This window comes from Medicago sativa, chromosome 7 (genome assembly GCF_051527215.1).
Source record: "Medicago sativa cultivar Bolivia chromosome 7, Bolivia_mono, whole genome shotgun sequence".
In the NCBI taxonomy this organism is placed as follows: Eukaryota; Viridiplantae; Streptophyta; class Magnoliopsida; order Fabales; family Fabaceae; genus Medicago; species Medicago sativa.
Window position 1 is genome coordinate 83766379 of NC_140755.1, and position 17805 is coordinate 83784183.

General features: G+C 34.4%; 1 protein-coding gene across 1 annotated transcript; it reads left to right on the forward strand.

The window, feature by feature from the left end:
* The first annotated feature begins 5246 nt into the window (after positions 1–5246).
* Positions 5247–17194, forward strand: LOC146909405 (BTB/POZ and MATH domain-containing protein 4-like). Its single transcript, XM_085730999.1, has 4 exons — positions 5247–5704; positions 6663–7008; positions 7168–7447; positions 16516–17194. The coding sequence occupies exons 1-4, from the start codon at positions 5334–5336 to the stop codon at positions 16785–16787; spliced, it is 1269 nt and encodes a 422-aa protein (XP_085587125.1). The 5' UTR covers positions 5247–5333; the 3' UTR covers positions 16788–17194.
* The last annotated feature ends 611 nt before the right edge of the window (positions 17195–17805 follow it).

Consider the following 17805-nt stretch of genomic DNA (forward strand, 5'->3'; position numbering starts at 1 on the left):
TAGTGATTATATAAGTTTTATGAACACAGACTATTTCTATTAGTTTTAATAAATTATGTTAATAAATTTCTAATCATCTCTATTTGAATCATGCCATTATGTGTCTTAGGGAACAACTTAAGGAACTAAAAATGAAAATATGAAATACATTTTGAATTGAAAATATGAATGTTTACAAATTTGTAACATAGAAGACACAAATTTCAAGAAAATACTTCTCTTTTTAGCCTCTCAACTTCTGATTCAAGGACACAAATTAACATTTATCTTTCTGTTATAGATATAAAAAAAATCAGTAATTTGATAGATGATAAAAATATAATGCATAAATGTAACAAGAGTTTAGAATTTATAATCACTTTTTATGTTTAACATATACAATATTCATCCTCACGTGACATGCATGATTATACGAGTCATGTTTAATAGATGAAAAAGAGGGAAAATCATGGAAGTAGTTGATGGTGTTCTTGAAGATAGATATGCATGATTTCAATAATCATATTTAAAAAAAATTTGTAAAAAATAATAATCATATTTAAAACATGAGAGTCATGCAAAATCTAACGTGCATGATTTAACTAATATTCAATATTGATTTTCTAATTTAAAATTATCAAATCTTAATTTCAATTTTATCCTTTATTCAATTAAAATTAGTAAATCTGTCCTCGCGAGCTTAGCTCAGTTGGTATGGACAATGCATAAAAAAATATGCAAAGGTCTGGGGTTCAAACCCCGGCCACCACAAAAAAATTAAAATTAGTAAATCTAAAAATTTTAAATTAAAATTATAGATTATGTTCAAAATTAAATTTTCGATAAGGAGTATCCAAGTTTAGTATCTTATTTGAACAATATTTGATAGGTTTTCGATAAGGAGTATCCAAGTTTAGTATCTTATTTGAACAATATTTGATAGGTTTTACTTACCGACAAATTGAATGTTAGATTACATACGTTTGTTTCCCTCGTAATTCAAAGTGTAAGACAAAACCTTAAATATATATCTAACATTCAAAATTTAATATAATATCACTACAAAATGTAAAAGAATTAAAAAAAAATTAGCAATTTTTAAAAAAAATATTCAATCAAAATAACAAAAAATAATATCAATCATATGAAAGACCGTAAGGCAAAATGTTTTGATCAAATTTCTAATTATGTAGTATCCTAGTCGCTTTAATATTTTCTTAATCTTTAACTCTCACTGTCCTTGTGAGCGTAGCTCAGTTGGTAAGGATAATGCATAATATATGCAAGGTCCGGCGGTGAAGCTAGCATAAATTTTATGCAGGGGCCAAATTTAAAGAAAAAATAAAATATTTTAAAAATCAACATATTAAATTTAAAGAAAAATTTAATTTTAGTCCAATAAATTATAACTTTTTAAGTTTCGTCACTACAAAAAAATTATTCAATTTTGCTTAAACAATGAGTGTTTTTGGTCATTTAATCTTGATAAGAGAAAATTAAAAACTAAAATTAAATAAAATCTTAGGAACTTAACTTAAAAATCGAGACCAATTTAACCCTAAACTCAACTGAGATGTTAAAAAAACACATTAATGTAAATTAAAGCAATAACAAAGAAAATAAAAATTGACAATAACTATTTAAAAAAGTTGGGCACAACACGTTTTAAAAAGTTAATTTTATTCATAATTGATTGTACGCTAAATAGACTAATAATGTCATTTTCAATGTAAACAAATAAGTTATTTGCAAAAAAACTCATTATATGTTTAATTTGTTTCTGACTATTGTTTTGCCAATTTTTATTCTTACAAAAGTTTTCTCCAAACTTGTTATTGAGACTGAAAGTGTTAAACTAATACAAATAAATCTATCAGTCTCATAGTAATTTCTTAACTTTCTTATTTATGCTGATTTTTAACAAATAAATTTGTTTGGAGTAGCTAAATATTTTTTATTTGGGGTAGCTAAATATAAAAACATACCAACCTATTCAAGAATATTAATTTTTTTGGGGTTACCATGGCTACCTCATGCTAACAAAGGGAACCGCCCCTGTCCGGGGTTCAAACCTCGGCCACTACAAAAAAAAATCTTTAACTCTCACTAGTTTTTTTTTTCTCTCGGTATGGAGGATCATCAATCTAAAAGAATCTCATTATACAAGTCTGTATCAATCAATCTATTTTTTTTATTCATTTGTTATATTCTCTTTCTATTATGGTAATCGTATTTTTTTTTTCTATGGATCTTAATTATAAAATGTTGAGAAGTCTTTTAGGAAAAGTTTAAACAATAAAAAACATATGTACAAATGTAGTGATAGAATCAATGGAAGGTTTGTTTAAGGGATCTAACTCCTCTAAACTGAGCAACTCACTTGATTGTGTTCAATGTAGTAACAATTATGAGGATAACATCCATATTCTTATTGAGTGTCCTAAAGGTGTTCAAGTATGGAGAGATGCGAATTTATGGGACACAATTGATAGGGTGCTTCGGCAAGACTATAATATTCATGCTCTTATATTTACTTTTTTGCAGAATTTTTCTTCAGGGCATTGTGAACTTATGGCCACGATTATGTGGAGTCTTTGGAAGAGCCGAAACATGAAACTTTGGCAGCATCAGAATGAAACTAATGTGCAGGTTCTTCAACGTGCAACTCACTTACTAGAAGAATGGAGAGCAGCCCAAGACATCAGGTCTCGCAATAACAACCACAATACCACACCACAGGTGCGCAACACAAGTATAGAAGAGGATCATTGGAAGAAGCCGACACCTGGCAGGTATAAATGCAACATTGATGCATCCTTTTCCACTTCTCTTAACAGGGTTGGACTGGGCATGTGCCTTAGAGATGATGATGGTGCATTTGTTCTTGCAAGAACAGATTGATTTTCTCCGCTTTGTGATGTAGAGGTGGGAGAGGCGGTTGGTTTGCATACAGCCTTGGATTGGATCTCTAATCAACAATTTGATAATGTCGATTTTGTACTTGATTGTAAAAGAGTTGTTGATTGTGTCAATTCTACTTTAGATGATAGCAGCGAATTTGGGTGTATTATTACTGCTTGTAAACAGTTGCTAGAGGATAGATTTCAGAACTCTCATGTTGAGTTCAAGAGGAGGCAACCAAATAGGGTAGCTCACGAGTTAGCTCAGGCAGCCCTGTCTAATCCTAGCCCCCATATTATTGATGATGTACATACATGTATTCGGCATATTTTAGCAAATGAAATGCAATTAATTTATTCCTTCAAAAAAAAAAATCAACTGTTAATTAATAAATGAAAGGTAAATATTATAGGTACATCATAATAAATTATGAGTTTGTTACAATAACAACCTTTGATTTTCTCACTTTATATTTTACTCGCTTGAGAGTTTTTTTTTTTTTTGAGGGATCGCTTGAGAGGTTCTTCACCTTTTTTTAAGTACCTAGATATATTATTGATGTGCATGTAGATCATATTCAAATTTGCATGATTCAAAACTTAGAGGTTGTTTGATGGGAGATACTTGCAATGGGACGTCTCACTGCCTTTTGAAACTTGTTGCAATGTACAATTGTTACGTATTTTGCTTAAATAATTATATAGTATGGACATGATGCTATGATCGTGTATTTTGGTTATCTAAAACTTAAGGTGGTCATGTATTTTGGTTATGAAGTACATGTCTATATCTTTTGGCTACGTGGGAGAAGTTCAAACCATATGATGAATTGGTAATATAATTTTAGAATCGAATGTATTTACAAATTGTAATCTAAAACTTTTGGTTATGAAGTTATGGTTATTCCCATTATTTGAAATTGTGTTTGGTTAAAACCATACACTTAATGAGCACTTGTGACAGGGTAAAATATACAACCATTAGTCGAGACAACTCAATCAACATTTTTCATTAATAAAAAAGTTAGGTAGAACATTACAAATAAACTTCTTACATCTAACATTCATTATATCAAACTCGTTATATACAAACACATGACAAAATAATGAACTACAATCTTTCAAAAAAATAAAATAATGAACTACAAAGTTCCCATTATCCAATTCCCCCGGAAAAATATATCATAAAATATGCAAAGAAAATAAACCAAGACAACATTAGCAACACCCTGAACAATTTCCACTTCTCTTTTATCGTCAAGCTTCATCTTCTCATTTTTATGTGTCAAACTCTTTCATAATGTCTTTCACAAGCTTATGACATCTACAACCACATGATTGTTGCACTACACCTAATTGTGAAATATCAACCAAAGTATTCACTCTTCATCTGGGTTCACTTGATATGGGCTGAACACGTATGGATTTGAGATCAAGTTCATCATCCCATATGAAAAATTGACAACTTAATTTTATATAAAAAAAAAAAAACAAAAAGCAACACCAATAAATATAAGCCCTAACCATGAACATTCAAAATGAAAAACATCATATTAAAAAATGAGTTTAGATTTGGCGATAATTTCTCACATTTCAATTTAGACATTTCCAAAATGTCGTTTAAAGTTTTCATTGGTGTTGGATATGAATATCCACATTATTTGTTTGCAACCACACTCTAATAATTAAAATCAGGTCGAAGTTATAACATACGGGAACGACATAGTCACATGAAAAGAGAGTTGCAAATATGAGCAAACACGAAGAAAATAAGGTTGTAGGAAGGAGAAATAAGGAAGAAGAGGGATGAAATTGAAAAAATTGGAGTTTTTTTGGATTTCATCCTCATATATACAACCCAACTCAATTTTTTTACCACATCATCATCTATCACATTATTAGTAACAAGTGTAACTCTTAACCACCTCCTCGTTTTCTTACTATCCACTAACATTAAGGACCAAAGCTAAACCATTATGATTGAAGGATTCATATAAAAAAAACACATGAACTAAAATAAATAAATAAATAAAATCATATTTTCATGGACAAACATCATACTTAAGTTTTTTGGGCAGTAAGAATAATCCAAACATAAACTTGTTCAAAAATAATTCAAACATAAATAAAAAAAATCTCAAAACTAACATTTTAATAAATAACTTGAAAATTTGAGGTTCGAATCCGACTCTTACAGACTACATTATACCTACCTACTGAGTCGTTATGCTTTTCGACTGCAATCTTCACACTAATTTATCATTGATTAATAAATAATTTATAACTTTATATGGAAAATCTCTCAAAAAAAAACTTTATATGGAAAAAAAAAATTATTATTAAAATAAAGATTAGAACGATCTACACAAACTTTGAGTTTTTCCAGCAAAATCCATTTCCCTTCAAAAAATCAAAAACCTAACCAGAAGCAACAATAGCACCACTACCATCACCATGAGCATTCTGTCATCACGAACAAGTTCCCGTTCCGTAACAGAAACGGTAAACGGTTCACACAAGTTCGTAATCAAAGGCTACTCACTTGCTAAAGGAATGGGAGTTGGTAAACACATAGCCAGCGAGACTTTCACCGTCGGTGGTTACCAATGGGCAATTTACTTCTACCCCGACGGTAAAAACCCAGAAGATAATTCTGCTTATGTTTCTGTTTTCATTGCTCTCGCTTCCGAAGGTACCGATGTTAGAGCTCTTTTTGAACTCACTTTGCTTGATCAGAGTCCTAATGGCAAACATAAAGTTCATAGTCATTTTGATCGTTCTCTTGAGAGTGGTCCTTATACTCTTAAGTATCGCGGCAGCATGTGGTGAGTTTCGATTTTCATGCTTATTGCCAATTTTAATTCAATTGTGTAGTTAGAGTTGTAACTAGTTTGAATTTTGGATTAGGTTTTCATTTCTAGGTTTAAATATGATTTTAATCTCTGCGATTCAGTCCGTGCAAAATTGAGATGTGGAGGTTGATTTCAACTCAGAGTGAAAGTTTATCCCAACTAGCTTTAGTGTATGTTTTGTGTGGGTGGTGAGTTTATCAAAATCGCGGTGGCAGAAGCTCCAAAGTGTAGCTTTTACTGAAATTGGACTGGTTCGCAGTGATTCTGACAATTCCACCTGCCAATTAAACATGCACTTATGCGGTTTTATTATGACAGGGTTTGGGTTGATTCATTATGAACTTTAACTCCTTCGAAAAAGTTATTCTAATCTAAAGTCAGTTTGTTGGTAAATTGCACCAATTAAGATGTTTTGTGTCCTTGAATTTTAGCGAGTTAACATTACAATGTACATTGAATTGAATCAAGGGTGTGATTGTGTATCCCTACTTAGTGGGATAAGGCTTGGTTGTTGTTGTTGTTGTTGTGTGACAGCGTATATGATATATCCTCGCTTGTATACTTTTCACCGAAGCTAAGCGATGTATTCTAATGTTTTAACCTGATGTCGAGATTTAAATTGTACTATTTGCTACGTGGGTTGCTCTTTATTCTTCTTTAATTTTTTACTTTATTATCTTGATTCGTAGTCATGTTTCTCCATCGAGTTATTTCCTTCTGGACATATGTTTATTCTTGATTGATTTTTGTTTAAAAATTAAATGAAGTATGGCTTTAATCCTATTACATGGTGATTTTCTTATTCTAACACTCCCATGAAAAACTCTTGATGTTGTGATATGATTTATGTGTAATTAGGAGTAGTTAGTTATTCCATCCATTTTGTTGTATACTTTGTGAACTAACCAATGATACACTGCTTTTGTGTTAGGGGGTATAAGCGGTTTTTCAAACGTGCTCAACTCGAGGCGTCGTCCTTCCTTAAGGATGACTGTTTGAAGATAAACTGCACCGTTGGTGTTGTTGTGTCGTCCATAGATTGCTCTAAATTGACCACCATACATGTTCCTGAATCTGACATTGGATCTCATTTTGGCATGCTGTTAGAGAATGAGGAAGGATCTGATGTTACTTTCTCTGTTGGCGGTGAAAGGTTTCATGCACACAAGCTTGTTATGGCAGCCCGGTCAACTGCATTTGAAACTGAATTTTTCAATAGTATGGAGGAAGATGACCGTGATGTAGTTGTTACGGACATGGAACCTAAGGTTTTCAAGGTAGCCCTTTTCCTCTAACGTGTCATTTTCCCTCCGTCCTTTTGTAGCTATCTTTTATTCCATGCTCCATGTCGACATGCTTGTGCTGATAAAATTAATCAAGTGTTGCATATTATTTGCTTGGTTATCTGATGTTTCTTGAATTCTATTGTTGAGCAGGCTTTGCTTCATTTTATTTATCGAGACACTCTTATAGAAGATGAAGATTTCTTCATGTCAAGTTCATCGTTCCTGCCTTCAATATCTGAAACATTTGCAGCAAAATTATTAGCTGCTGCGGAAAAGTATGATTTGCCTAGACTTAAGTTGATGTGCGAGTCTGTACTTTGCAAAGATATATCTATAGATTCTGTTGCCTATATTCTGGCTCTTGCTGATCGCTATCATGCCACGGAGTTAAAGTCCATCTGTCTACAATTTTCTGCTGAAAACCTTGTTGGTGAGTTTGTTTATTTCCCACAAAAGTATAGTCAGCTACTTTGAACTTATAGTATATCGATATCACTTTGTTTATCTGAGTCATTTTATGTCAGGTTTCTATGCAGTGTATCTACGAAATAAATATTATCATCTTCCAAAATATAAATATTTTTACATTATACTATAGCGTAGGAAATGGAAGAGTGGTTAAAAAATGACACTCATTTGATCAACCAGTCCTAGCTCTTGTGTTACATATGTCATTGGAATATTTTCTGGCCTAGCTATTGGGTTTGATAATGGTAAATGATATTGAAGATCTTTCGTCTTGTTTTTATAATAATTGTGGAAGAAATATCCTTTTCTAGACTCAGATGCAAACAATCTTTATTTTCCGGGTGTTTGTTGGATCAACCATATCTTGATCCATTTTGTAGTGGGAAAAAGATTGCATAGTTTGGAAGCCTATACACACACAAATGTATAGAAACTATAAACACTTATATAAATGCACAATATATATAAATAGATATTATTAATTTCTCTTTCATGCATGATGATATTTGTATATAATTATCATAATAGAAATTAGAAAAGTAGAGATACATATCTTCGCTACCCATATTAGAATATATTCTTTCTCTACAAAGTTGTCGCAAAATTTTCATATTTTTGTCCAACCCAATGTCACAAGAAACATCATTAGTCCTATTCCAAAATGTCTCAATTCTATACAACTGCCATCATTTACCATTTGATCCTTATTGTATCGTTCTTGTTTTGTCAATCCCACTGTCCAAAAAAAACATAGTTTTTATGCCTAGTTCGTCAAGAGACAACACTATGCATTGTTCGTCAAGTGACAGGTCTGCCAATTTAAGAAGCCCACACCATCACCAAGCGGATCATGTGCTTCTCCACTTATGTCCCATCAACGTTGTTAAATAGCGGCCATAGTGATGCTATAGTGCTTAGCATTGCGAAATTTGAACAAATCACTATTGTTACGGGATATGCTATTTAATACAAAATGTTGTCAAATAGTGGTTATATTGGTGCTATAACACTGTTTTGTAACTGAATTTGAACAGACTGTTATTTTCTTCGATCCGCGATTGAAAATACTGTGTCCCACAACTTCATCTCTGCATTAGCATATCCTTCATCTTTCACTAGCAAAAGTCAAGTGTTGGAATGCAAACAAAATCCTCTATACTTTTCGGATTCATATTGTTTCTCTTCAAAGAATAGATAAAGGATTATGTATTCCAATTCCTCTCAGTTCTCACTGCATGACGACAAACAAAGTTGTACTAGAAGCTTTAAGGCCAATCTTTGGAACCATGTCCCAAATTTACTGGTCAATTTCATAAAAATAACTGAGTTGAAGGATACTTCCTAGATTCATATGTAGGCATTTCACATGTGTTTTAGTGTTGGATACTCTGAAAACTTGAGTTTAAATTGGGCCTAACTCATCCTTACTAAACTGGTTTGTAAGGTTAGCATTTTTATAGGCACTAAATAGATCATAACTCTAGGTCAGGACTAAACCCAACTCCTCAACTCAGCTCAATGGTGGTGCGAGGCTGCAACGGAGGCAACCAAAATGCCACAATTAACGTGACTAGGGTCAGACCGCAATTAAGGCAGAATTTCCAACACTCCCCTCATGCCCAAGCCCAGTGGATCTAGAGTGTGGCCAATGCGGGAAGCCCAATAACGGATCTAGGATAAACTCTAATATTATCTTAGAATTTGGGTTTGGATTGGGCCTAAGTAACCCGTAAAAAATCGGTTTGTAAGGTGAAGACATCCAAAGCTTTTATAAGCACTACATAGGTCCGATCGCTAGGTGATGTGGGACTATACCAATCCCTCACACCTAGCTCTGTTGGGAGCTGCAATGAAGGCAACTTAAATGCCGCAATTAAGGCAGAATTTCCAACAGATACGCTGATGACGCTAATACTTAACCAAAATTTGAAGTATCGGATCTTGAAGGAGAGGTACCAATATAATATTTTTACTACCGATGACTTTCGTTTCCTATTTAATTCAATGTTCTACCTTTGGACTTTTCTGTCGAAAAAATTATCAGTTTCTTCTTGTGCTTGCATGTCTTTCATTTTGTATTTAGTTGAGGAGGTCACGACTAGGGCGCATAGAAAGTTTTTTAAAAAAAATGGAATTGCCATCAATTTTACTAAAATTAGAAAAAAATCGAAAACCTAAGCTAGACAATGGTGGTTAAAACAACAAAGGTTGGGAATTGATTTTTAAAAGAGAAGGATGGAGACCTAAGTCTTATAAAACCTCCAACATCCTGATAGTCTTATAAAACCTCCAACAGCCTGATTTTAAGACGATTACCTTGAATTTTGCGTTCTTTGAAAGTTTAGTTTACCTATTTGGACAAAAAACCTTTGAATTTTTTGTTAGTTGAATAGGAATTACAAGAGAAGTAATTATATAAATTAGGTATTCAATATTTGGTTGACTAAAGCCACTATTTCTACTATAGCCGAAGAGTAATTGAAAATTTATAAAAAAGTATGCCAATGAATAAAAACAAAATGTAAGAAAAGATATGTATCCGTCAAAATCTTCTTATAATCAGTAAAATTTAATAGGAAAATGGTTCGCACACAGTAGTCATGCCTCTACCCTTATAACCTGCCAAACAAACCTAAAACTTCTTTCTTTTCTACACATGGAAGTCACAAGGGTTGCCTGAAATTTCCGCCAACTAACTTTTAAAATTTGGTCTTAGGCTTTACTCCACACTCCATAGACTTGCTCTAGAGGTACAGATTTCCAAAGCCTTATAAGGATTAATTTGGCCATTGTAGTTGAGGTGGGATTTTAACAAGTCCCCACACTAATATTGGGTAAATTTTTGGATTTGTTGGCATTCAGTCGGTGGCGGAGCATAGTCGGGACAGGGGTTGGTCAAACACCAAATTTTTTCCCTTAATAGGGGTGTGTGTGTGTGTGTATACATTGATATATCAAATGCTCTATACTATCTATTGAAAAGAAATATAATGGGAGAATGCTTTTTTATGTATTATTCCTCAGCCAAGGACTGGTTTTTATAGAGAGGATACATTTAATGCTCTCCTAGACTAGCCTACAATACAATTAATGCAGGATATAACTAATGCTCTCCTAGACTAGCCCACAATACAATTAATGCTCTCCTAGACTAGAATAGAAAATAATAACATAGGGAACAACATCATAAATGAGTAATTAATGTATTTTCCAACACCCCCCTCAAGTTGGTGCATAGATATCTATCATGCCCAACTTGTCTATTAAATGCTCAAAGGTTGGTCTTGCCAAGCTTTTGGTCAAGATATCTGCAGTTTGCTGACTCGAAGTCACAAAAGGTAGACATATGATTCCAGCGTCTAACTTCTCTTTTATGAAATGTCGATCAATCTCAATATGTTTGGTTCTATCATGTTGAACTGGGTTATGAGCTATGCTAATAGCGGCTTTACTGTCAGAGTATAGCTTTAATGGAAGCTCAATTTTCATCTTAAGTTCTTCTAGGACTCTTTGGATCCATAATCCTTCACAAATTCCATGAGCCATAGCTCTAAACTCTGCTTCTGCACTACTTCTTGCTACAACTCCTTGTTTCTTGCTTCTCCATGTCACAAGATTACCCCAAACATAGGTACAATATCCAGAGGTTGATCTTCTGTCTGTGACTGAACCTGCCCAATCAGCATCGGTGAAGATAGACACATTTCTTTCACTAGTCTTCTTAAAAAGTAAGCCTTTTCCGGGATTTCCCTTCAAATATCTCAGTATCCTATAGACTGCCTCAAGATGTTCCTCAAAAGGAGAATGCATGAACTGACTTACAACACTAACTGAGAAGGCAATATCAGGTCTGGTGTGCGACAAATAAATCAATTTCCCAACCAATCTCTGGTATCTTCCAATATCAATAGGGGTATCTGCTGGACGACATCCACTCATTCCTGTTTCTTTCAATAAGTCCAGGATGTATTTCTGCTGAGAAACCACAATACCCTTCTTTGATCGAGCAACCTCCATACCAAGAAAATATCTCATGGATCCCAAGTCCTTGATTTCAAAGTCTACTGCTAATTTCTCTTTTACTCTTGCCATTTCTACTGTATCATCTCCAGTAAGGACAATATCATCAACATAAACAATCAGGACAGCGATTTTTCCATCGCGGGAGAACTTTGTGAACAAGGTGTGGTCAGCCTGTCCTTGAATGTACCCTTGTTTTTCCATGGATTGAGTGAATTTTTCAAACCAAGCTCTTGGTGACTGCTTTAATCCATACAAAGACTTATTTAGTTTGCATACATTTGATCCAGATTTGTTTTCAAAACCAGGAGGAATGTCCATATATACCTCTTCTTCTAGATTGCCATTGAGAAAGGCATTCTTAACATCCAACTGATGTAGAGGCCAATCTAGATTAGCAGCAAGAGACAAGAGAATTCTGACAGTGTTCAATTTTGCAACAGGAGCAAATGTCTCAGAGTAGTCTATACCATAGGTTTGAGTAAAGCCCTTAGCCACCAAGCGAGCCTTGTACCTTTAAATTGACCCATCTGAATTATACTTCACAGTAAATACCCATTTACATCCAACCGTCTTCTTGCCATCTGGTAATGTCGTGACACTCCAGGTTTTGTTCTTTTCAAGAGCTTTCATCTCCTCAAGTACAGCTTCCCTCCACTTTGGAATTTCTAGAGCAACCTGTACATTTTTTGGAATTTCTACACTAGACAACTTTGAGGTGAAGGCAGACAAGGATGAAGACAATTTTGAATATGATATAAAATTGGACATAGGGTGTTTAGTGCAAGATCTAACCGGTTTTCTAATGGCAATAGGATCATCTATATCAGGATACAAAATATGACTCTCAGAAACAGAGATAGACTTACCTTTCCTTTTCTTAGGAGGTTGATCATTCCCCGGTTCAGATTCATGACAGTGTTGAGATGTGGACTCATCCCTTTCTTTGTGGTGCTTTTTCACAAAAACTTCCCCTTTCCAAATCCCGTTTCCTAGTTCAAATCTGTTCTCTTTAAGTGACTCATTATTTTGTGGCATTTCAATTAGATCATCATTATCAAGTGCTTCAAGATTCTCATTGTTTTCTACATGAGAAAATGTAGGTTCAGATTCACCAAGTTCCTTACTCATAACAGGAGTAGGATCAGATAAAGAATCATGTCCATTTTCTATTGGTGCAGAAGTATAAGTCTCAGAACTTTGTGATACAGGCAAAGACAAATTATTTAAAAAACTCATGTCCTCAGTTTGAAATGAGTCTTCCTTTATATCCCCCCCTTGAAGATGAGTGTCATCAAAAAAAGGTTTATTTTCAAAAAATGTAACGTCCATAGTAACAAACATTTTCTTGTTTTTTGGATCAAAACATTTATATCCCTTTTGGGTCGGAGAATATCCAACAAAAACACATTTTATAGCACGTGGTTCAAGTTTTCCAACATTTTTATGTTCATGAACAAAGGCTGTGCAACCAAAGATTTTTAATGTCAAGTCAGTTGAAACACGAGTACTAGGAAAACATTCTTTGAAAGTATTAATTGGGGTTTGAAAGTTGAGAACTTTGGAAGGCATTCTATTAATTAAATATGTAGCTGTTAAAACAGCTTCGCCCCACAAGTAGTTTGGTACTTTACTTGAGAAAAGTAAGGCTCTAGCAACCTCTAATAAATGCCTATTTTTCCTTTCAGCAACTCCATTTTGTTGAGGAGTATTGGGACATGAACTTTGATGTACAATCCCATTTTTAAGAAAAAAATCATCCAAAATAGTGTTAAAATATTCTTTGCCATTATCACTTCTAAAGACTTTAATATTTGTTTGAAATTGGTTTTGCACCATTGTAATAAAATCCTTTACAGCCTGACAAACATCGGATTTCCCCTTTAACAAGTACACCCAACATACTCTAGAATGGTCATCTATAAATGTGATAAACCATTTTTTGAGAGAAAGTGTACTTGTACGGTTAGGGCCCCAAACATCACTGTGAATAACAGAAAAAGGTTTTGATGGTTTATAAGGCTGTATTGGAAATTGGGAACGATGATGCTTTGCAAATTCACATGCTTCACATTTAAACAAAGAAAAGTTCTTATTATGAAATAACTTAGGAAACAAGTGTTTTAGTAATGAAAACTAGGATGACCTAATCGTAAATGCCACAACATAACGTCGTCATCATTATTATTCAAAACAAGAAAAGATTCAAAGCAAGAACTTATTGGTTTTGACGGTAGTTGTGATGCAGATCCAATGTCAAGGTAGTAGAGTCCTCCACTTTTCTTACCACTGCCAATAATCTTCCCCGAGTTCAAATCCTGAAAGACACAGTGAGATCGAAAAAAAATCGTTTGACAATTTGTATCTTCAATTAATTTACTGACAGACATTAAATTACATGATAATTTTGGAACATGAAGAACATTTTCAAGAGTTAACACTGGAGACAACACAACTGACCCTTTACCTGCAATGGCCGAAAAAGAGCCATCTGCAATTTTTATTTTTTGATTACCTGCACATGGACTATATGAAGAAAACAAAGTGGACTCACCTGTCATGTGATCAAAGGCACCTGAATCTACTATCCAAGCATGACTAGGACTGACACTAAGAAGAGCAGAATTACCTTTTGTTGCTATAGAGCAAGAAAGAGTTGGATACTTGAGGAGTTTGTACAAATTGTCTAGTTGTTCCGTAGTGAGTTGAAGCTGAGTTGAAGAGGATTGCTGCCCTTGATCAGAATTACTGGCCTGAAATGCACAATCACCTTTCTTCTTCCAGTTATGAGGTTTGCCTTTGAGCTTCCAACATTTTTCACGCGTATGCCATTCGCGTTTACAGTAATCACACCAAGGATTGTTTAACATTTTATCATTAATAACCTCTGCCATCTCCAGTTATGAATTTTGACTGCTCAAATAGAACAGAAAAGCGCCGACGAAATGGCAGTCGAACAAAGGATGGTGATCGGACACAGGGATGATATATTTGGTAATAGAGGTACAACACAAGTACCTATAATTACAGTGGCTTAATTAGAGGAGTTTTCTTTTTTATGGCAGGGACTGCTGCTGAACAGAAAAAAAAAAAAAAAAAAGCAGGTCAGCAGTGCTGACAGCAGGGAAACTACACTGCTGGCCGAGCCTGTCAACACACCACAGCAGGGACTGCTGCTGAACAGAAAAAACAGCAGGTCATCAGTGCAGGGACTGCTGCTGAACAGAAAAAACAGCAGGGAAACTACACTGCTGGCTGAGCCTGTCAACACAAACAGAGGGCTCTGATACCATATTGAAAAGAAATATAATGGGAGAATGCTTTTTTTATGTATTATTCCTCAGCCAAGGACTGGTTTTTATAGAGAGGATACATTTAATGCTCTCCTAGACTAGCCTACAATACAATTAATGCAGGATATAATTAATGCTCTCCTAGACTAGCCCACAATACAATTAATGCTCTCCTAGACTAGAATAGAAAATAATAACATAGGGAACAACATCATAAATGAGTAATTAATGTATTTTCCAACACTATTTTACAATGTTTGTGGTGGGCCAGTGGTTATGCGCGCCGCTGCGACTCGAAAGATACAGGATCGAATCTGTTTGACAACATTTTAGCATTTCAATTGTATTTTTAGTGTAAACATAAAAAAAGGCAATGATAAGATTCGAACTGCGGTCAATATAACAAAAACAACCGAATCTTACCACTGCACCACATAGAACTCTTTAAACTTTTGACTTTGGCCCCCTCCGAAAATCCAACCCAATCTCCCTACTGTAATGAGTCAGACTTGCAAAATTGGGATCTAACTCGCAATTCCTAGCAAGTTTGCACAGTTCACCTGAGTTAGCATCGTGGGAGTTTAGTAGACATGATTGGTATCCAAAATGGAATTATTTTGAAACAGGAGTGAAGGCTTGATTGGTACCCATCAGAATTGAATCGTCGACTTCCAACACCAATATTGGTACCCATCAAAATGACACGAGATACAAAACACCAATATTTGACTTCAAGGTTGTCATTAGAGTTGTAGGCTTGATGTTAGCTTTCAAATAGCACCGTTCACATGACCCTTTCAATCCCATAGATGAGTCGAATAGTGGCGACATGGTTTATGGTTTTAGCTTCATGGCTTTTGTGCTATTTCTGGGAAATTTTAAGTCCTTAATAACTTTATTTAGGTCTTTGGTCTCTTCAATTGTGGCATGGATGTTAGCTTTTAAATGGCTCATTTCAAATTGACTTTACACTCCAGATATGTGTTCATTAGTGTGCCTAGATCATGTTTCCAGTGTCAGGAATATTTGCGCTGCTTTTGAGCATTTTTAACATGTTAGTATTCAAGTCGTAAACTCTCCTATATATTCTACCATGTTCTGTTTTTTTTGTTGTTGAGATGACCAACTTGATCATAAAAAAATACAATCAGATTAATCTTCAGTATTCCACTTCTTTCTTCCTTTTGTTTTCAAGTCTAAGGAAACATGATTGACAAAATATTGTATGGAAGAACTTACGTATATGAGGGAGTAAGAGGTCTAGCAGTTGGTTTCGACAGTGCTTAAATTCAATCCCTTTATAAAACATATACTTTTTTGTGTTTTTGCTCTTATTTATCTGTCTTTTATTTTTGTTTCTGAAATATGAAAAAGAATATTTGATCAAAAGGTGTTCAATGACCTGTTTGTCCCAGGCAGTAGTCATATAAATGGGTCCAAAAACGGAAGAAAGAATGTTTACTCAGCCACCCAGTTTCGGTTATATTTGTGCTGTAGTTACTGTTAAATAATTGCCTCTGTAGACTTATCAATTGTGCTCATCAATTTGCACTTCCAATATTTTTCAGCGGCACCTCATCCTGGATAATATCTGTTTATCTTCTGTGATTTTCATTTTCAGTGGTTGCCTAAAAATCAGGAAACAACCAAGTAGTGTCCCTCAGTTGTATAACAATTGATTCTAATGTCATTTTTTTCTTTATTCTGTTTATTGCAGCTGTGATGCAATCTGATGGTTTTGAGTATCTAAAAGAAAACTGTCCGTTGCTGCAATCAGAACTGCTTAAGACAGTTGCAGGAGGAGAAGAGGAATTTAGTGGTGAAGGAAAATGCCGAAGTGTGTGGGCCCAAGTTTCTGATGGCGGTGAGACTAATGATAGGAGCGTAAGACAACAAACCTGGGAAAACGGAGTGGAAAGAGGTCAGAATTTATGGGTTAACCTTTCTGATGGGGTTAACAATGATCGGAGTCCAGGGCAAGAAGCTTGACAAAGTAAGCTTCCATTCCTTGTTAGTTAGGCTCAAATATAGATTACACTCCATTGCAGAGACAACAATAAGTCCCCTATTTGGATGGAGAAGGGGGGAGGAATGCAAAACAATGTAAAAAAAGGAGGCTGAGATACGCCACCACTGTAACAAAACCATTGTTGTTTTTCTTTTGATTTTTGATTATATGATTACAAGGATTGAGTGGTCGCAATAAGTAATGACGTTGACCATTGTATGGAAGCTTGTCTAGTACATTATCATGAAGAACTGGTATTGGTTTACTTGATAGTTGTGTTTCTTAAAGAATATTTTCAGGCTTTAAAAATTTATGTCAATGTGCAGTGTTATTGTATGATACTTGGTTTATTTCTTCAATTCAATTCAGAAATGATGAGATCCATAAACCGTTGGATGCAGATTTTCGTTAGAACAACTTTGATGGGTTAGTGGTACCCATACCAGCCTGCAGTTCTTCCCTTAGTATTTGTTTTTTCTTTTCCCGACATTTTTCTGTATTCATTTAATTTTGTAACTTCAGTCATGCATTTTTTAATCATTTTCTAGCTTCGTGGTTTAAAAGATGAGATTTTGTGTAATATCTGAGGTACTCCACCTCCTTACCATTGAATATAGGGCCGGTCTTCAGATTTTTTATGTCCTGGACAAACCAATGATTCAACTGGTCGCTCGCAATCACGTAAGGAATGAACTATGCATCACAGGTGTAGGTTTTTAACTTCTCCAAAGAGTTTCAAGGACACATTGTTGGAATTTTTTTAGTACTATAAAAATAAACTACAGAAAACATAGGTAAATAAAAGATATTTTAGCTACTCGTTACATATTTAGAAACCAAAATGACTATTATCCGTGTATAAAACGCTTCAACAAGTTAAATATCATGACTGTGATTGGCTAACTTTGTGATATATTGAGTGTAAATGTAGTTTTACACTGAGGTTGAACTTTGTGATACACTGAGGTTGTCGATGCCCATGATGATGTTGAACTTCTT